Raw genomic sequence first — 21,474 nt, 5'->3', positions numbered from 1 at the left:
GCGGGGAAGGCGACCAGCCTGGATGGGCAAGCAGCTCCTGAAGGAATTAAGAAAGAGGGTGTATTGCCTTTGGAAAGGGGGAGGCAACTTGTGATATGTTTAAGGATGTTGTTAGATCATGCAGGAGAAAAATTAATAGAGGCAAAAGGCCAGTTAGAACTCAAGGTGGCCACTGCTGTGAAAGACAATAAAAAGCATTTGTATAAATACAATGATGGTAAAAAGAGGGCAAGAAGAACCTCCACTCTTTATTGGACCTGGAGGGGAACATTGTAACTAAAGATGAGGAAAAGGCTGAGGTTCTAAATACCTTCTTTGCCTCCATTTTCAAGAGTAAGGCAGGAGGACTTGAGGATAACTGGCCTCCTGAACTGGTTGATGGGGTTAGGGAGCAGTGTAGTACCCCTGAAATCCATGAGGAAGTAGGTAGGGATTTGCTGAGCCACTTGGATACTCTCAAGTCCACGGGACCAGATGGGATCCATCCTAGGGTGCTGACAGAGCTGGCAGATGAGCTGGCCAAGCCACTATCCATCATTTTCCACCAGTCCTGGCTCACTGGAGAGGTCCCAGATGACTGGAAACTGGCCAAGGTGGTGCCGATCCACAAGAAGGGCTGGATGAAGGGAAATGGAAACTCCAGAACAGTCACCCTGACCTCAGGGAAAATTATGGAGCAGATCATCTTGGGGTAATTACTGCACAACTGAAGGATGGCCAAGGGATCAGGCCTAGCCAGCATGGATTTAAGGAAGGGCAGGTCCTGCCTGATCAACCTGATCTCCTTCTATGATCAGGTGACCCGACTGGTGGATGTATCACAGTATCACAGTATCACCAAGGTTGGAAGAGACCTCAAGGATCATCGAGTCCAACCTGTCACCACAGACCTCATGACTAGACCATGGCACCAAGTGCCACGTCCAGTCCCCTCTTGAACACCTCCAGGGATGGTGACTCCACCACCTCCCTGGGCAGCACATTCCAATGATGAATGACTCTCTTGGTGAAGAACTTTCTCCTCACCTCAAGTGGAAACCTCCCCTGATGCAGCTTAAGACTTTGTCCTCTTGTTCTGGTGCTGGTTGACTGGGAGAAGAGACCAACCCCCACCTGGCTACAACCTCCCTTCAGGCAGTTGTAGACAGCAATAAGGTCTCCTCTGAGCCTCCTCTTCTCCAGGCCAAACAATCCCAGCTCCCCTAGCCCCTCCTCACAGGGCTTGTGCTTGAAGCCTCTCAGCAGCCTCGTTGCTCTTCTCTGGACACGTTCAAGTGTCTCAATGTCCTTCTTAAACTGAGGGGCCCAGAACTGGACACAGGACTCAAGGTGTGGCCTAACAAATGCAGAGTACAGGGGCACAATGACTTCCCTGTTCCTGCTGGCCACACTATTCCTAATGCAGGCCAGGATGCCATTGGCCTTCTTGGCCACTTGGGCACACTGCTGGCTCATGGTCAGCCTACTGACAACAAGTATTCCCAGGTCGCTTTCTCCCTGGCAGCTCTCCAGCCACTCCGACCCCAGCCTGTAGCTCTGCATGGGGTTGTTGTGGCCAAAGTGCAGCACCTGGCACTTGGATTTGTTGAATGCCATCATGCTGGACTCTGCCCATCTGTCCAGTTGGTCGAGGTCCCTCTGCAGAGCCCTTCTGCCCTCTAACTGATCAACATGCTCCCAACTTGGTGTCATCTGCAAATTTGCTGATGACTGACTCAATCCCCTCATCCAGATCATCAATGAAGATATTGAACAGGATGGGGCCCAGCACTGATCCCTGGGGGATGCCACTGGTGACTGGCTGCCAGCTGGATGTGGCACCAGTCACCACCACTCTCTGGGATCAGCCCTCCAGCCAGTTCCTAACCCAGCACAAAGTGTTGCTGTCCAAGCCACAAGCTGAGAGCTTGGCCAGCAGTTTACTGTGGGGGACGGTGTCAAAGGCCTTGCTGAAGTCCAGGTAGACCAAATCCACGGCCCTCCCCACGTCCACCAGACGGGTCACCTGATCATAGAAGGAGATCAGGTTGGAGAGGCAGGACCTGCCCTTCCTAAATCCATGTTGGCTGGACCTGAACCCTCAGCCGTCCTTCAGGCGCTCAGTTATTGCTACCAAGATGATCTGCTCCATCACTTTCCCTGGCACTGAGGTCAGGCTGACTGGCCTGGAGTTTCCAGGTTCCTCCATCCCACCCTTCTTGTGGATGGGGACCACACTGGCCAGTTTCCAGTCATCTGGGACCTCTCCAGTGAGCCAGAACTGGAGGAAAATGATGGAGAGTGGCTTGGCCAGCTCATCTGCCAGCTCTCTCAGCACCCTAGGATGGATCCCATCCGGTCGCATGGACTTGTGAGTGTCCAAGTGGCTCAGCAGGTCCCCAACTAATTGCTCATAGATTTCCAGGGCATCACACTGCTCCCCGACCCTATTGCCCAGCTCAGGAGGCCACTCATCCTGGACTCCTACCTTGCTGTTAAACATCGAGGCAAAGAAGGTGTTCAGGACCTCAGCCTTTTCCTCATCTTCAGTCACCGTGTTCCCCTCCAGGTCCAGTAAGGAGTGGAGGTTCTTCTTGCCCTTCTTTTTAGTGTTGATGTACTTGTAAAAACGCTTTTTATTGTCTTTCACAGAGGTGGCCAGCTTCAGTTCCAACTGGGCCTTTGCCTCTCTAATTTTATTCCTACATAATCTAACCACTTCCTTGAACATACCTCGAGAAGCCTTCCCCTCCTTCCAGAGGTGATACAGCCTCTTTTTTCCCCTTAAATCCTCCAGGAGCTGCTTGCTCATCCAGGCCGGTCGCCTTCCCTGCCAGTTCATCTTTCAGCACATGGGAACCGCCAGTTCCTGTGCCTTCAAGAGCTCCTGTTTGAAGTAGGTCCAACCATCCTGGACCCCTTGGTTCTTGAGGGCTGCTACCTATGGCAGACTGTGGATGTAGTCTACCTGGACTTCAGCAAGGCCTTTGACACTGTCCCCCACAGCAAACTCCTGGCCAAGCTGTCAGCCTGTGGCTTGGACAGCAGCACTCTGTGCTGGGTTAGGAACTGGCTGGTGGGCCAAGCCCAGAGAGTGGTGGTGAATGGTGCCACATCCAGCTGGCAGCCAGTCACTTGTGGGGTCCCCCAGGGATCAGTTCTGGGTCCCCATCCTGTTCAATATCTTTATTGAAGATCTGGAAGAGGGGATTGAGTCCATCATCAGTAAATTTGCAGACGACACCAGGTTGGGGGCAGGCGTTGATCTATTAGAGCGTACAAGGGCTCTTGCAGAAGGACCTTGACAGGCTGGTCAGATGGGCGGAGTCCAACACGATGACATTCAACAAGTCCAAGTGCCAGGTGCTGGAATTTGGTCATAACAATCCCATGCAGCACTACAGGCTGGGATCAGAGTGGCTGATGAAGAGGTTATTAATTTACAAATATCAAGCATGAATTATGTAAATATTAATTTTTGTTATTGTTGTAATTATTTATAACCGATGAATCACTATTTCATATACATGTTCTAGTACACGATTGTGAAATACATCCTATAAGTGGTTTAGTATTTACAATTTGAACTCAATTAGAATATTTACAGAATTACTATTTCTATAACACAGGGTGCGATTCCGCCGCTTGTCCACCGGATGGCGACTCGATGGGGCGCTGGCCGCTGCTTAAGTGTATACAGAGGTATTTCTGCGCGTCAGCGGTTACTCTGCTAGACGCGGATGCTTTGAACTGAATGTTAGTGAATGGAAAGCACGTGGACTCTGTGTTCTTTCTTTGTAGCGAGGCTGGGTTCCAGCAGACTACTGTTGCTGGGCTGGTTCCTAGGCTGCTCTAGACAGCAATGGTGGGTGGCAATCCTCCCTCCGCGGCAGCGGGGAGGAGATGGAACCTTGGGTAGCTGGTAGGCAGCTTCCCTTCACAGGTCTCCGGCAGGTTCCCTCCAGATGATAGGGAGTGGTCCTGCGGGGTCGGCCTGGCGGGGCCAGTAGGGCTGGTCCTGGGACTGGGTCGGCCCTCACGGAGTCAGCTCGCATGGCAGGGCAGAGCGACAGTTCCCAATAGGCGGGCTTGGAGGTTTCCGACCTGGCACGGCGGGGCTGGACCCAGCGGGGTCGGCCATGCGGCAACGGCCTGCGGGGCTGGCATGGATGGCCCCGGGGGAGAAGCGCAGCTGTGTGAAGCGGCGGCTTACCCTTTACTTGGCTCAAAGGAGTGGCAGGACCCTCTGAGAACAGTCCCGGCTTTGGAGCATGGACAGTGCTCGAGGTTTCCCTGAGGTTTACAGGGCATGGAGTGGCAGAAGTGACGACTCCTCTCCTGCGATAGCGGGGTTATGCAGGCATGCAATCCTGCTTTCCGATCTGACACACACAGGGTTGTGTCCGCTCGTCAGTCTGCTGCTTAAGGCTAATGCAGACGTGTGGACTGCCAGACTCGGCTAAATCCCTTTTCCCCGGCAGCTGGGCAGATCTTACCCTCGGGGGCCCAGTCCTCTTGACTCTCCCGGTCAGTGAGACTGGCAGTACGACGCTGGAGCTTCTCAGGCTCAGCGAAGGACCCTCCTCTGGAGATACTCTCAGGGCTGAGGCTCAATGAGCCTGCCTGGAAACAGGCTTCTCGTTGTGCAGAGGCATATATGAGAGAGAAGACTTAATAGCAATGAGCTCAAGGGGCAGAGGCTATGGCACGGGCTTTGTCCTCTCCAGCACAGAGAGAGAGCAAAGTGAAAGAGGGGGCAACCTGTTTACCAATTGGGGTAATACTTATAGTTTCCTCGAGGCTGTATTTGACCAATGGGCACTCTTGTAAATAACTAGCTTCAGCCTATAGGAAGTGTGACACTAGAATTATGCCCATTCTTGGTATTAGCATGAGCATCCCATGCGATGAGTGCGTGCAGTGATCTGTCCCAGCCTGGCTAATGCCTTTGCCTTTGTTTCCCTCATGAAAGAGAGGAAACTCATTCACATGCTGGGACAGGATTCAATATCTGGGCATAATATGCCTTCATCACACTGGAGAACAGCCAGGCAGAAAGGGACCTGGGGGGTACTGGTTGACACCTGCCTGAACATGTGCCAGCAGTGTGCCCAGGTGGCCAAGAAGGCCAATGGCATCCTGGCATGTATCAGAAATAGTGTGGCCAGCAGGAGCAGGGAAGTCATTCTGCCCCTGTACTCAGCACTGGTTAGGTGACACCTTGAGACTGTGTCCAGTTCCGGGCCCCTCAGTTTAAGAAGAACATTGAGGCACTTGAACATGTCCAGAGAAGGGCAACAAAGCTGGGGAGAGGCCTTGAGCACAAGCCCTGTGAGGAGAGGCTGAGGGTGCTGGGGTTGTTTAGCCTGGAGAAGTGGAGGCTCAGGGGTGACCTTATTGCTCTCTCCAACTACCTGATAGGAGGTCGTAGCCAGGTAGGGGTTGGTCTCTTCTCCCAGGCAAGCAGTGCCAGAACAAGAGGACACAGTCTCAAGCTGAGCCAGGGGATGTTTAGGCTCAAGGTGAGGAGAAAGTTCATCACAGAGAGAGTTGTTAGCCATTGGAATGTGCTGCCCAGAGAGGTGGTAGTGTCACCGTCCCTGTGGGTGTTCAAAAAGGGCTTGGATGTGGCACTTGAAGCCGTGGTTTAGTAGTCATGAGGTGTTGGGTGACAGGTTGGACTTGATGATCATTGAGGTCGTTTCCAACCTTATTGATTCTATGATTCTATGGTAATACGGTATTTCACATACATATCACAGGGAGTATCTCAGTGCTGTGGATTTGGCAATAGTTTACTTGTACTGTGCCTTACTTGGGTCTATGTTTTACAATACAGGCTTAGTGATAACATGTAATTAAGTTCCACAGTAGTAGTGGTGGTGATTAATGCATGTATTTCTAAAATGAGGCATCAGTAGAACATTTTCAGTACAAACAGTAACATTTCAGTGACATTCCCCCTTTTTAAAAAGAGAGAGCACAAAATCCAAGTTGTGCCTGCATGCACATGCACCATGTGTGCTGTGGTTTGCAGATGCATTGCCAAGTTCCTGCATCTGACATTGCACGTATGCATTAATTGCTCTCCAGAGCAGAAAGACCTAAGCAAGGTTTGTGGATCAATACTACAGATACTAGCAATATTCCAGTTCAGCACTATTTTGACAGTAGGAATTAATGTTCCTTTTTGTACAGTCAGGCCCATATTACCATCTCAGTGCACAAAGGTTTAGAAGCCTAATCTAAAACCTGCTGAAGTGAAAGGAAATCTTTCCTGTTAATGCAATGTGTTCCAGATCAATCCAAGTATTTATTAACAGTACTTACACTGTTAGGCACCAACCTGTGTACTTCCAGGATGAAAGTAAAACCCAGATTACTGGTGAACTGTTTCACAGGTCTTTGTGTAACTCTTAAAATGTGTTTCCTGGTAATTCTAAGCATGGAATGATGATCCAAGTGTCTATACATACCACAAAGCCCAGGTGTGCATACATACCACACAGCCCTATCAGCATTTGCATGAAGTCTTAGTTACTATCAGTAACTATTCCTCGCTAAAAATTAAGTCATACTGTGTGGCAATCATAGCAATAAGTAGTGTGAGCAATCTGATGATATAAGCTTAGAGCTTGATATAGTGTCAGCAAAACACTGCTGTGCTAGCAGCATGTAACTAAAACAAAGTACTGGTAGCTGTAAACACAAAGAGTTATCTTGGAGTAACAGGATGCATACGTCGATCAACAACTTCATGTGATATCAGTAGTTTAACCAATAATGTATAACAGTATGGCGTGTGGACAATTCTGGGGAACCAATGAAGTTATGCTAACCATGCTCTGTGAGTCTGTGTGTCTATATAAACTGTAGAGGTTCCCTAATTAAACTGAACAATACTTAGATCATATTGGTCATCCGTATTGCTTCCGAGCTCCGTCATCAAAATACTGTAAGGTATTTCTTAATGCTAAGTTCACGGAGCACAAGAAAATGCAGTGACTGGAATTTTTTTGTCTAGTATATGGTTAAAAGCTATAATGGTCAGAAAAAATGGATGCAGCAAGTCCCAAAAAATTCTCTGTTCATCTGAATGTAAAGTCTTATGGACTGGACCATACATTCAAATGCATGTCAACAGCTGCCTTCTGGGAAGTGAAGTCTTGAGCTTGGTGCCATCATGCCCATCAGACAAGTCAAAGATCACAGCAGACATGCACCTAAGCTTGCCAAGGGCAGGAGAGAGAGCACTGTGCATTATTATAAGTCTTAGCATTTAGTTGTGCTTTCCTCACTAATCACAGGATCACTGAATGTTAGGGGTTGGAAGGAACCTCTGGACATCTTCAAGTCTAACCCCCCTGCCAGAGCAGGACCATAGAATCTAGTGTAAGTCACATAGCAATGCAGCCAGACAGGTCTTGAAAGTCTCCAGAGAAGGAGACTCCACAACCTCTGTGGGGAGCTTGTTCCAGTGCTCTGTGACCCTCACGGTAAAGAAGTTCTTCCTTATGTTGAGGTGGAACTTCCTGTGCTGTAGTTTATATCCATTGCCTCTTGTCCAGTCACAGGGCACAAGTGAGAATAGGCTGTCCCTTCCTTCCTGACACCCACCCTCAGGTATTTATATACCTTTATTAGATCCCCTCTCAGTCTTCTCTCCAGATTAAAAAGCGCCAGGTCTCTCAGCCTCTCCTCACAGGGCACATGCTCCAGTCCCTTATTCATCCTTGTAGCCCTCTGTTGGACTGTCTTGAGTAGATCCCTGTCCCTCTTGAACTGTGGAGCCCAGAACTGGATTCAATATTCCAGGTGGAACCTCACTAGGGCAGAGTACAGGGGGAGGAGAAGCTCTGTCTATCTGCTGCACACTCTTCTTAATGCACCCTGGGGATCCCATTGGCTGCCTTGGCCACAAGGGCACATTGCTGTCCCATGGATAACTGTCATCCATCAGGACTCCCAGGTCCTTCTTCACTGTGCTTCTTGCTAGCAGATCCTAAACTGTACTCGTGCAGTTTATTATTCCTCCCCAGATGCAGGGCTCTGCACTTATCCTTGTTGAACCTCATTAAGTTTCTCTGTGCCCAGCTCTCCAGTCTGTCCAAGTTTGGCTGAAGAGCCACACAGCCTTCAGGTGTATCAGCCAAGTTTGCTGTGCACTTTTTTCCATCCCTCTGAACAGCATATTCTGCCTAGGCATTTATTCATCTGGTATAGCTTAATGCAGACCAGATTTAGACATTCAAAGTAGTACTGTTTAGGCTTTTAGAGTGATGTTTTCAATTAAAATATTTGATCCAGCTTCCACATAAACAGGCTGAGGGAGCTGGGATTGTTTAGCCTGGAGAAGAGGAGGCTCAGGGGTGACCTCATTGCTCTCTACAACTACCTGAAAGGTGGTTGTAGCCAGGAAGGGGTTGGTCTCTTCTCCCAGGCAACCAGCACCAGAACAAGAGGACACAGTCTCAAGCTGCACCAGGGGAGGTTTAGGCTCGAGGTGAGGAGAAAGTTCTTCACTGAGCGAGTCGTTCATCATTGGAATGTGCTGCCCAGGGAGGTGGTGGAGTCACCGTCCCTGGAGGTGTTCAAGAGGAGATTGGACGTGGCACTTGGTGCCATGGTCTAGTCATGAGGTCTGTGTTCACAGGTTGGACTTGATGATCTTTGAGGTCTCTTCCAACCTTAGTGGTACTGTGATACTGTAAAACACACTTTCTGATACTGCCCAATCTAAAAGCAGAACCTTATTAAAAAAATAGCAAGAAAACAGAACCAGACAGTTTTTCAAAATGAGTCAAGTATTTCTAAGAAAGAGATGCTTCTAGTAAAAACATTTTGGCAAGATTAAATGTTCTGGTAATGCCTGAGTAATAATTCGTGGCAATAGACAAGGCTCTCACTTTCCATGTTCAATCTGCTCTTTACTAATATGCAGTTGCCCTCAACAAGGCAATGCTTCTTGCCTTCACTGGAACAACAACTCACATAATTTCATGCCATTTTTCTCTCTTTGTCACTGCCTGTCCCCCTGGCAATACATCACATTGGTGTTCATGAAGCAATCCCCCATTTGAGATGGCAGCAGCCAGGCCTGGAACGTAGGTTAAATTGCCTCAGTGTTGGGATTTTTTCAGGTTTAATTCAAATCATGACATTAAGCTCTGGAGATACCCAGACCTCCAGCAAGCTCACTAGCGGCAAGAACCCATGGAATGCACCATGATGACACTGCTGACCAGCCTCTTAGTTTATCACCATTCACTCTGACTTTGTATCCTGCCTCTTGCCTCCTCCTCTGACTTTAAGATAACAGTACACTGGTTATTCTGTCTCTTTCCCAGTTCATCTGGGACTGTTTTCTTGCCACCCTCCACACCAACACAAAACACCTGGTTAAGCCAGTGGGGGGCACTCCTTTGCTTTTATCTTCCCCTGTCTTCTCAGCAGGGACTCAGAAGCAGTACTCTTTATTGAAATGACAAGTTCTGGCTTAAAATAAAGTCACAGAATCGTGTTTATATTGCCTTAACCACCCTGCCTGAGCCTGCTGTGACAGTGTGGCTCCTCTGGGACACCAAGCATACAGCAGACTAAAGCAGCAAGCATATGCTTTGGTGATGTTAAATCATAAATAAAACATCATCAGTAGGCACCTCCTCTGAGCATAAAAAGCAGAAGCTTCAATGTAATTTCATGTAAGTCCTCTCTGTGGAAGCAACCCCCCTCCAACAGACGCCTGAAATCTGCTTTACTTCAGGTAGTATCTCTCTTCAGCTGGCAGCATAGCCCCTGCACAAGAAATCTCCAGAGTAGGCACAGCAGGAAAAGCATTGCCTGCCTTAAGATTAATTTCCCCCCAGCATTCATTGGAGTTCAGCAGTACTGGCACTTATGCCCTTGTGGCAGGGCGAGCAGACATACAACTGATGCATGAAGTGCTTGGCAAAAATGGTTTGGAAAAGCCAAGGGGTAAAGTAAGCATTCTGTTCCTTTGCTGGCACCAGCCATTTTTAGCCTGCCTGTTTCAATGGCAGTGAAACATTGTGCCTTGCTGGTGTGATGCTGGTACTAACGTAGAAAGCAGGAGGAAACAGGACAGAGGCAGGAAAATGTCCACAATTATGAAGTCAAGGACATCAAATCATTAAGTGCAAAGGTAAAAAGCAGTATTGGAAAAGAGCTGACCACAAGAAGGCCACACTTCTCTACAGTGCCAAGGGGCAACCTTCCCTTCAGCATGAACAAACTGAGGATCAAAAACATAGGATAGACATTAACCACTCCTCTCAAGTTTCCTCACACATGTCTCATGAGTACCTCCTTAAAGGTACAGATATTTAGTGACACAGTGAGGTAGCTGTCTGTTAGTCTGCTGTCAGCAGGGTAGATGGGTGTTTCATGTTTAAACTTTACATGACTGATATGATGAATACTCACTCATTCTGCAACCATACAGATTTCTAAGTTTTCAGATTTCCTTAATTTGTGCATTTAAAGAGAGCAGCTGGCAAACAAGAGCACAGGATTTATTAACCTGCAGAATTGTTCCGGTTTTGAAACTCCTGCACGTTTTTCAAACATAATCATCTTAGATTTGGTCTTCAGCTGTCCTGGCAAATGATGAAAAGATAGCTTTCATACATTGCAGTGAGAGAGGATTTTATTTTATACACAGACTCGTCATCAACTTTAAAAAGACAGCTAGTGCTGTCATTATTTCCACAGGGAAAATACATTTCCCCCCCGCCTTAATGTTCCTATCTAACAAAACTTTTTTCCCTCCTCCAAAGAACTTCTGTGTATATCACTAGGTGCACACTCTAGGAGTCAATTATGTTTTGCCTGGGCTCAGGGTGGTTGCGTGACTGAGCACCAACTACAGTTGCTGATGATGTGTGGGAGAGCTGTGTGCATGGCATTCACTGAAGATTAGGCATCCCTTGCTGACACTTCCTTTCCCCTCCCTATCCCCATACACTCTAATTTGTCAGTTTCCCTGAGATTGTGAGTTGGGATTAGCTGTTCTTCACAAACTCTGGCAGCTCCATTCCTGTGCAGAGGGTAAGCACCCCAGCCTTCTCCAGGGCAAAGGCTGGGTGAGATGCATCAGTGAATTTGTGCCTAATAGCAAACAGCACCAGTCCTTTCTCTGCATTGAAGAACAACAGTCTGCTGCCACTGTAATCCAACAGGATGCCAATCCTGGCTGGCTGTTCTGTCACATGGACATCACTCATCACACCAGTGTGAAGAAACCTGTATAGAAAGCTGTGGGAAAAGGGAGACCAGAATACAGTGAGCTTCCTTATGCTAATTTACCAGAAATAACATACAGCTTAATTTTCACCTATTGACAGGTGGCCACATACCACAGCATATCATGTGGCAAGAGCATTTCACTCGGTATGTAAGCAAAGTGAATGTGGCATCGCTTCAAAGCCCTGCCTAGCATGCTGATGAGGCCTTTCAATTGGCATCTTTGGACTCTCAGGATAAAAGCAGATTTGCTGAAATCATATTCATCATTCTTACTACATGTCTTTGTAGGGATTTAAGCATGAGGCCTACTTTGGCAAACACTTTTCATCTCAGATGTTTCATTTAGGTAGTTATGTTTATGCATCTATATGATTTCACACTAAAGGACAGGGCAGGAAAAGATGTTCCCTGTGGAGGTTTGACATCTCCTGCAGGTAGAAATAGATTCTAAAAAGACAATGTTCATGGAAATAAATACACTTGATTGGATTTTGTGGAGCAGTTCATGATATGAGCCTGGAATAACAAAGCAGTGGCAAACAAGTTTTTCAAGTTTTATTGACTGAAGGGTAAAGCCAAACCAGCCATGGCCTAACACCAAATCCAAACCTTTAGAGCCTGCGCTGTCTCTGGGTCTGAGCTTTTGCATCTGCTCTCAATAAGTAATTGGCCATTGGCATGTGCTGCCCAGGGAGGTGATGGAGTTGCTGTCCCTACAGGTGTTCAAAAGGGGATTGGACGTGGCACCTGGAGCCATGGTTTAGTTGTCAGGAGGTGTTAGGTAATAGGTTGGACTTGATGATCTCTCAGGTCTTTTCCAACTTGGTGGATTCTATGATTCTACAGTAAACTGGTCTGTTTATGATTAATTTGCTTTATAAGTGTGGTGGTGTTTTGGGTTGTTTTGTTGTTTTTTCTTATCACCAAGAGGAATAGAATCATGGAATCAATAAGACTGGAAAAGACCTCAAAGATCATCAAGTCCAACCTGTCACCCAACACCTCATGGCTACTAAACCATGGCTTCAAGTGCCACGCCCAATCCCGTCATGAACACCCCTAGGGATGGTGACTCCACCACCTCCCTGGGCAGCCCATTCCAATGGCTAACAAGTCTCTCTGTGAAGAACTTTCTCCTCACCTCGAGCATAAACGTCCCCTGGCTCAGCTTGAGACTGTGTCCTCTTGTTCTGGTGCTGGTTGCCTGGGAGAAGAGACCAACCCCCTCCTGGCTACAACCACCCTTCAGGCAGTTGTAGACAGCAATAAGGTCTCCTCTGAGCCTCCTCTTCTCCAGGCCAAACAATCCCAGCTCCCCTAGCCCCTCCTCATAGGGCTTGAAGCCTCTTAGCAGCCTCATTGCCCTTCTCTGGATATGCTCCAGCAACTCAATATCTTTCCTAAACTGAGGGGCCCAGAACTGGACACAGGACTCAAGGTGTGGCCTAACCAGTGCTGAGTACAGGGGCACAATGACTTCCCTGCTCCTGCTGGCCACACTATTTCTGATGCAGGCCAGGATGCCATTGGCCTTCTTGGCCACCTGGGCATAATGCTGGCTCATGTTCAGCCTACTATCAATCAGTACCCCTGGCTCCCTTTCTGCATGGCTGCTCTCCAGCCAAGCATGATGAATGTCATCATGTTGGACTCTGCCCCATCTGTCCAGCCTGTCAAGGTCCCTCTGCAGAGCCCTTCTATGCTCTAATAGATCAACACCTGCTCCCAACCTGGTGTTGTCTGCAAATTTACTGACGATGGACTCAGTCCCCTCATCCACATCATCAGTAACGACATTGAGCAAGATGGGGCCCAGAACTGATCCCTGGGGGACACCACTAGTGTCTGGCTGCCAGCTGGATGTGACACCATTCACCACCACTCTCTGGGCTCAGCCCTCCAGCCAGTTCCTAACCCAGCACAGAGTGCTGCTGTCCAAGCCACAAGCTGACAGCTTGGCCAGGAGTTTGCTGTGGGGGATGGTGTCAAAGGCCTTGCTGAAGTCCAGGTAGACTACATCCACAGCCTGCCCCACATCCACCAGGCAGGTCACCTGATCATAGAAGGAGATCAGGTTGGTCAGGCAGGACCTGCCCTTCCTAAATCCATGCTGGCTGGGCCTGATCTCTTGGCCATCCTGTAAGTGCTGTGTGATTGCACTCAAGATGACCTGTTCTATAATCTTGCCTGGCACTGAGGTCAGGCTGACAGGCCTGTAGTGTGCAGGTTCATCTGTCTGGCCCTTCTTGTGAATGGGCATCACGCTGGCCAGCTTCCAGTCAACTGGGACCTCTCCAGTGAGCCAGGACTGGTGGTAAATGATGGCTTGGCCAGCTCATCTGCCAGCTCTCTCAGAACCCTAGGATGGATCCCATCTGATCCTATATCCATGTTGGCTGGGCCTGATGCCTTGGCCATCCTTCAGGTGGGCAGTGATTGTCCCCAAGATGTTCTGCTCCATAGGAAGACCAGCACTCCTTCATAGCTGTCTTCTTATTGCTCAGATTTGCAGAAAGCACACAGACAGATCCTCTCTGATCTCATGATTTCTGAAGCTGGCTAGCTTTAATTAACATGAAGGACAAGTAACTTGCCAAGTAACTGGCGTGACTCAGTTTTACCTGGTTTGTGTAGGACAGCACCGCATGCACCAGGAAGCATCATTTAGCCCCAGGACATTACTCTGTGATGCTCCCTCATAGCAAATCCCAATCCTGTAGCTTCTGCAGGCAGAGACAATGATTTCCCAGTAATGACGTCCCCGGGCAGGCAACTGCTCACCCAGGACTGAAGGAATCCTGTTCATAGAAGAGGTGTACAGTAAAATGAGTGTAGTCTTAGACCAACCATACTGTGGTATTTCCTACAGTCATGTAATGTTACAGTGTCTAAAATTCCTAATGGATTAGCACTCTGTTCTCCTAATTGCAGAGTCGTATAAAACATTTGAATAAGAACAGTCTTATTAGAAACTACTGCTGTTGAGCTTCTGGTAGATCCTCAGTGTGGCATAGAGCTCTTCCCAGCACTAACATCATTGCTGCTACAGATTTTATTGAGATATTGCAGTGCTTGAAAGGGGGGTCAATCACACCAAGCCCAGGGTCTGCGTGCCTGAAACTATTCAGTTCTTCTACAAAATTAGTTAGCTACATGTGAAACCTACTTAAGAGATAAAAATAAGATGGAGGAACTCATTCTGAACCTTCCAGGGTAGTTGTGCTTGCCATGCTGCTACTTACCCAGTGAACTTGGTGTTTTCGGGCAGGCAGATCACGTTGGAGGAGATCTGCAAAGCAGGATGGGCTGTGTTGCTCAGCAGGTGAAATCGAGTTCCTGGCACAATTCATGAAAAAGAAAGACCAGTCTAGTAACATTACACAGAACCACACAGAATCACTATGGTTGGAAAAGACCTTTAAGATCACCAAGTCCAACTATTACTTAACTCTACCAGGGGCAATTACTACACCATATCATTGAGCATCATATCTAGATTACTTTTAAATACATCCAGGGGTGGCAATTCAACCTCTTGCCCAGGGAGCCTATTCCAGTCTTTGATAACCATTTTGGCACAGAAGATTTTCCTAATGTCTAACCTAAACATCCCATGGCATAACTTGATGCCATTTCTCCTGTCCTGTCAATTGTGACTTGTGAGAAGAGATCAACACCCACTTTTCTACAACCTCCTTTCACATAGCTGTAGACAGTAATAACCCTTCTCCCAGCCTCCTTTATTTCAGACTAAACAACCCCAGCTCAGTCAGCTGCTTCACATAAAACCTATTCTCAAGACCCTTCACCAGCTTCATTACCTTTCTCTGGGTGCACTCTAGCACCACAGTGTGCCACCTCAAGTACTGTGTCCAGTTCTGGGCCCCTCAGTTTAGGAAGGATGTTGACTTGCTGGAACGAGTCCAGAGAAGAGCAACAAAGTTGGTGAGGGGTTTGGAACATAAGCCCTACGAGGAGAGGCTGAGGGAGCCTGGGTTGCTTAGCCTGGAGAAGAGGAGACTCAGGGGTGACCTTATTACTCTCTACAACTACCTGAAGGGAGGTTGTAGACAGACGGATGTTGGTCTCTTCTCCCAGGCAAGCAGTACCAGAACAAGAGGACACAGTCTCAGGCTGCGCCAGGGGAGGTTCAGGCTGGATGTTAGAAAAAAGTTCTATACAGAGAGAGTGATTGCACATTGGAATGGGCTGCCTGGGGAGGTGGTGGAGTCGCCATCACTGGAGGTTTTCAGGAGGAGACTTGATGGGGTGCTTGGTGCCGTGGGTTAGTTGCTTGGGCGGTGTTGGATTGGTTGATGGGTTGGACGCGATGATCTTGAAGGTCTCTTCCAACCTGGTTTATTCTATGTATACTTACAGTTCTCAAGGTGTGGCCTCACCAGTGCTGACTACAGTGGAACAATTACCTCTCTAATCTTGCTGGCCACACTATTTGTGATGCAGGCCAGAATGCTGTTGGCCCTCGTGGCCACTTGAGTACACTGCTGGCTCTCTCTCAGCCAGCTGTCAGCACCCCCAGGTCCCTCTCTGCTGAGCAGCCTTTCAGCCACTCAGCCTGTAGTATTGAAGGCGGTTGTGGCCCAAGTGCAGGACACAGCACTTGCCCATGTTAAAGCCCATGTGACTTGCCTCAGACCATCAATCCAGGCTGTCCAGGTCTCACTGAAGAGGCTTCCTACCTTCAAGCAGAACAACAAAGGCCAAACCCAGAGGGTGGTAATAAATAGCTCTTTCTCAGAGTGGCAACCTGTCACTAGTGGGGTCCCACAGGGATCAATATTGGGCCCAACGCTGTTTAATATCTTCATTGGTGATTTAAATATTGGCATTAAGATCATCCTGATGAAGTTTGCTGATGACACAAAAATATGCAGGGAAGTTGACACCCCCAGTAGGGAAGAGCCACCCTCCTGGAAGATCTTGACAGACTATTTGAGTGGGCAAGGAGGAACTCTATGAGGTTTAATGAGGCCAAGTATAGGGTCTTGCACCTGGGAACACATAACCCAGGAATGCAGCTCAGATTGGGAAGCCAGCTGGCTTGCGAGCAGCACTGTGGAGAAGCACCTGGGGGCCTTGGTGGACAAAAGACTCAACATGAGTGAAGAGTGTGCTAGAGTGGCAAGGAAAGCCAACAGGATGCTGAGTTGCATTAGTAAGGGTACCACAAGCAGGGATAAAGATGTCATTCTCCCACTCTACTCAGCACTGGTCAGGGTGCACCTTGAGTGCTGTGTACAATTTTGGTCCCCACTATACAAAAAGGATGTGGACAGACTGGAAAGTGTCCAGAGAAGTGCCACAGGAATGATCAGAGGAATGGAAGACCCATCTTATGAAGGAAGCTTGAGAGAATTGGGTTTATTCAGTGGGCTTGTGTATTTCTAGGTGGTTCAGCAGGTCACTCACCATTTGGATTACGGAGATATTCTTCTGTTGCTCATCCCTGTCTTCCAGCTCAGTGGAGCTGGCTACCCAGCAACAACTAGTCCTGCTATTAAATACTGAGGCAGGGAAGGCATTAAGTACCTCAGACTTTTCTTCATCTTCAGTGGCTGTGTTTCCCCCTGAATCCAATAAAGGATGGAGATTCTGCCCAGTTCTCCTTTTGCTTTTATAGGAACAGTTTTATTATCTTTTATGGTAATAGCTAGATTGAATTCTAGCTGGACTATGGCTCTTCTAATTTTCCCCCTGCATAGTTTCAGTGTGTCTTTGTAGTCCTCCTAAGAAGCCTGTCCCCTTTTCCAAAGGCCAGAAACTCTCCTTTCCTTCCTGAGTTCCAGCCAAATTTCTCCATTCAGTCAGGCTGGCCTTCTTCCCTCCCAGCCCATCTTTCAGGACAAGAGGATGGCCTGTTCCTGCTCTTTTAAGATTTTCTCCTTGAAGAATGCCCCCCAGCCTTCCTGGAGTCCTTTGTCCTTCAGGACAGCCTCCAGTCAGTCTCCTGAACAGGCCAAAGTCTGCCCTGTGGAAGTCCAAGGTGGCATTTCCGCTACCTCCTTTACCTCTCCAAGAATTGAAAACTCTTTTATTTCATGATCACTAAGGCCAAGCTAGCTTCTAAGTGTTACATCTCCTTTATTTCTTATCTGTTAACAAGCAGCACGGTCAAGGAGGGCACCCACTCTAACATGCTCTTTTCACCAACTGCAACAGGAAGTTATCTTCCAAACATTCCAAGAAACTCTGGGACTGTTCCCTCTCTGCTGCATTATATTCCCAGCACACATCTGGGAAGCCCAAGTCCCACATAAGAACAAGAGGTAATGATTGTGAAAACTCTCCCAGCTGCTTATGGACTACTTCATCAGTTTCATCATCCTGATTGGGTGGTCTATAATTTTCAATTACTTGCTTTTTCAAAATAGCAAATTTGAGTTTTGAGTCTGGTTTGAAAGAACTGTACATGATTGAAAAATATTTAGCTGGAAACCTTGAAGTTTAAATCATCCATCCATCCAGCTGCTCTGTAGTATATCCCTCATCCCTGAAACCCAAAGCCGGAAAGGTTTTCATTGTCAGGCTTTTTTTTTAAGGTAATGTCATCTTTTATCAGAATGTGCTCTGCCAAACTCAAACAGACTGAGAGTCTTGAAGAATATTTAATCATTTCACATCACTGACAGAATTTAATGTTTTTGCTTCTGAGGTCACATCAGTTTTATATTGGCATAAGTTGCAAACTTCAAGTGAAATAGTCCCTGATTATGCTCATTTTAAGCAGAAAAAAATACAGTTAATTTTTTTCTCAATAATTTGCTCACTCCTGTGTCATAATATTCAGGCATGATTTATGGAGGAAAACACCATCTTTGGCTGTTTTGCCCCTCCATCCCATTATTTTGACATCAGAAAATGGTGATCTACCTTTAGTTGAGATGAGAGCTGCTTCACTTTGTTCGCTTGTCCCAAATGAGTTGACGGCCCTCAAGTAGAAGAAATAGTTCACATTGGGCTCCAGGGATACTTTCAGTTCAGGTCTCTGTATACCAGTAAAAGATCTGCAAATTTTGAAGATTTTCACACATGAAAATACATGCAAGATATCCAAACCAGGAAAGACTAATTATGCAAACAGACAAGCCACTTAAGAGTGTTGTTGAATATGAAACAGCAGGCAACACAGAGAAACTCCAAACTGGAAAGGCAAACATGGTTTTCACAAGCACCTGAATTCTGTAGAACCATCAGCACTTCACTGAAAGGATCCTCCTTACTTTGTCTCACAGATTTTCAGGCCTTTGTTCCTGTATCATCTTCTCACTAAGTGATGCCATTTGGTGTCATACTCACTTTACATTCATTTTGCAGCATAAGTCATCACATAAAAATGTAAAGCAGTATAGAATCAAATTTTCACCTGCCTTCTGTGGAAAGTCTGCCTTACAAAACAAAAAGGCCTCTTAAGAAAAAAATGCTTATAATTAATTCAGCTGCATGACAAGTGAACACGCTTGTGTTTGTGCTGTCTGGGCAAATGCTCCAGATCCAACAGAGTGGATACCCATATCTGAGACTTCTTATTACGAATGCCCTGCTCACAAGCTGTTCATCAACAAAGTCTTGGTTCTGTATCCCTCAGGGTGCTGTGTATTCTAATATGTTGGTTTTGCAAGAGGCAGCAGCAGAACTGTCTTTGCACAGTGACCTGACTTGACTAACTCTCCTTTTTGTGGCACCCCAAAAGCTCCAACCCTTACATCCTCAACTGCTGATGCCTTGACACACTAGCCAAGAGTCAGCACTCCCTCAGCCTGTTTCAAAGGTGCTTTGAAGTGCCAGTGAAAGCATTGTGGATAGCTAGAAAGATGTCAGGTTTATTTTGTATATTGTCAGGAGTGTGAAAGATTGGCTTAAATTCTGACACAACGGACCTTGATTTTCATCATTTTTTACCTCATATGATAACAGCAAAGCCAGACAGCATTCACATACATAGAGCTCTGAGTTAAGGAGAATGGCATTCTGGGGAAAGACTGGAGCCTCATTCTTACTGTTCTGTAACAGGCATTTGACAGCTGTCATTGAAAGCACTGATGGAAAGCAGTGGGTGCTCCTGTAATAGCTATTTTTCTAATCTGAAATAATATCAGAGAGTTTGATCAGCATGGGGCCATGCCACCCTTGGCTAGTGTGTTACATTAGTACTGGAACAAGAGTGGGTTGCTCAAATATGGTAGCAATTGCATGGTTTGCTTCATCTCTGTGACTAACTCAAGCCCTGCAGACAACTGTTTATCTGTATAAAGTAGATAATTTTCTCCTAGAAATGCTTATAGGACTCTTCAGGCAAGTATTTAAATTCTTGAACAGGAGATGTGCCTTTGGAGAGCATGGAAGGTACTTTTCCTTCCACCTCACATTTGAGAGTGAAGCACAGTATGGTCTCCTTTCTGTGGGTAATGTTTCTATGGGAAACTAGATTAAACAAGTCACCTTTTGCAGCACTAATTACTGTGACCCTAGAGGAAGTAAGGCAGGCAAGTCACCAGTCCGATCGTATTGTTGCTATTCATTTGTAGTGACTGCTTTTCTGCAGATGTCCCACCAGAGAGCAGTACAATCTGAAGAAAAATCAGTGCTTATCTGTCAAGATTTTTCACATGCCTGATTCTGCTGTATTTATCACAGAAAGGTAAAATCCCACAGCCTTACACTCACTAAGTTCTACATACATAGAGCTCTAAGTTAAGGAGAATGGCATTCTGGGGAAAGACTGGTGCATCATTCTTATTGTTCTGTAACAGGCATTTGACAGCTGTCATTGAAAGCACTGATGAAAAGCAGTGGGTGCTCCTGTAATATTTATTTTTCTATTCTGAAATAATGTCAGAGAGTTTGATCAGCACGAGGCCACACCACCCTTGGCTAGTGTGTTACATTAGTACTGGAACAGAAGTGGGTTGCTCAAATATGGTACCAATTGTATGGTTTGCTTCTTCTCTGTGACTAACTGAAGCCCTGACCACTTCAGCAAGGCACTGGAAGTTTGTCAGTCTGGTCAGTTCTTACTGAAATGTTCAGGGAAGAGGTGTAACCTGAAGAGTTGCCTGGTAAGAACCTGAGATCTTTAGGCTTAAAAGAGGAAAAGGCTCATCTAAGTACAGCAGACAAGAGAAAGATGATGAATTGAATACAAATACAGGATGGAAACTGATCAAGGAAGTAAATGTAAAAGAAGCAAGAAAAGAGAAAGTCAGGATGGAACCAGAGGCAGAGGAAAAGAAGTGGGCACCTGATGTTTGAAAAGTGGGACAGAAAAGGCTGGACTTCAATCAGATCTGGTCAGTATAGCAGTGATAAGTTTTTTTAATAGTATTCTCTGCTTGGTAATCTCTTTTAGCCAGATTTAAACTGCCTAAAATCTACGAGCAAGAGCCCATGAATTTTAGCTGAGATAAAGGCTTAAGAAACAGTCCCACTGCTGCCAACTAATGGAATATGCCAACAAGAAGGAATTTCACTTGCAGCTCTCTGAGTCAGGTCCCAGCTCACAAGAGGCTGCATGCAAAAGAGAAATAGGTCTTGCTAGGATAGGATGAAGGGAGAAAATGAATACTTGGGGGTCCCCAGCAATCACTGTAATTTGTCATGTCTCAGGCTGACCTTGCAGTAAGTGCAATAACAAGGATGACAAGAAGTCATTTGTAGAAGGAAAGCAAAAATGCATCCTGATTGTGGTGGGGAAAGTCTGTTTCATTCCCAAGTTCTTGTGACAAGCTTTGTAGCTGGATCTTTCTTAAAGTCGTGTTAAGTATTGAACTGTGTGATTTTGGTCACGACAGAAAGTAAAACCTGACTGGCCTGCATTAGGAATAGTGTGGCCAGCAGAAGCAGGGAAGTCATTGTGCCCCGGTACTCTGCATTGGTTAGGCCACACCTTGAGTACTGTGTCCAGTTCTGGGCCCCTCAGTTTAAGAAGGACATTGAGACACTTGAACGTGTCCAGAGAAGGGCAACAAGGCTGGGGAGAGGCCTTGATCACAAGCCCTAGAGGAGAGGCTGAGGGAGCTGGGATTGTTTAGCCTGGAGAATAGAAGGCTCAGGGGTGACCTCATTGCCCTCTGCAACTACCTGAAAGGTGGTTGTAGCCAGGAAGGGGTTAGTCTCTTCTCCCAGGCAACCAGCACCAGAACAAGGGGACACAGTCTCAAGCTGTGCCAGGGGAAGTTTAGGCTCGAGGTGAGGAGAAAGTTCTTCACTGAG

The 21,474-nt window shown here is 46.9% G+C and overlaps 1 protein-coding gene across 1 annotated transcript in view; it reads right to left on the bottom strand.

The window, feature by feature from the left end:
* Positions 1–10,727: 10,727 nt before the first annotated feature.
* Positions 10,728–21,474, bottom strand: part of CMYA5 (cardiomyopathy associated 5) — a 63,802-nt gene continuing 53,055 nt past the window's right edge. Inside the window, exons 11-14 of the mRNA XM_054177782.1 lie at positions 18,136–18,269; positions 14,487–14,580; positions 13,866–14,042; positions 10,728–11,253 (exon numbers count right to left, since the gene is read on the bottom strand). Coding sequence (XP_054033757.1) covers positions 11,001–11,253; positions 13,866–14,042; positions 14,487–14,580; positions 18,136–18,269 — 658 coding nt within the window. The 3' untranslated portion in view covers positions 10,728–11,000. The remainder of the gene's footprint in view (positions 11,254–13,865; positions 14,043–14,486; positions 14,581–18,135; positions 18,270–21,474) is intronic.

This window comes from Dryobates pubescens, chromosome Z (assembly GCF_014839835.1).
Source record: "Dryobates pubescens isolate bDryPub1 chromosome Z, bDryPub1.pri, whole genome shotgun sequence".
Taxonomy (NCBI): domain Eukaryota; kingdom Metazoa; phylum Chordata; class Aves; order Piciformes; family Picidae; genus Dryobates; species Dryobates pubescens.
This window is presented reverse-complemented; position numbering and strand designations above follow the sequence as displayed.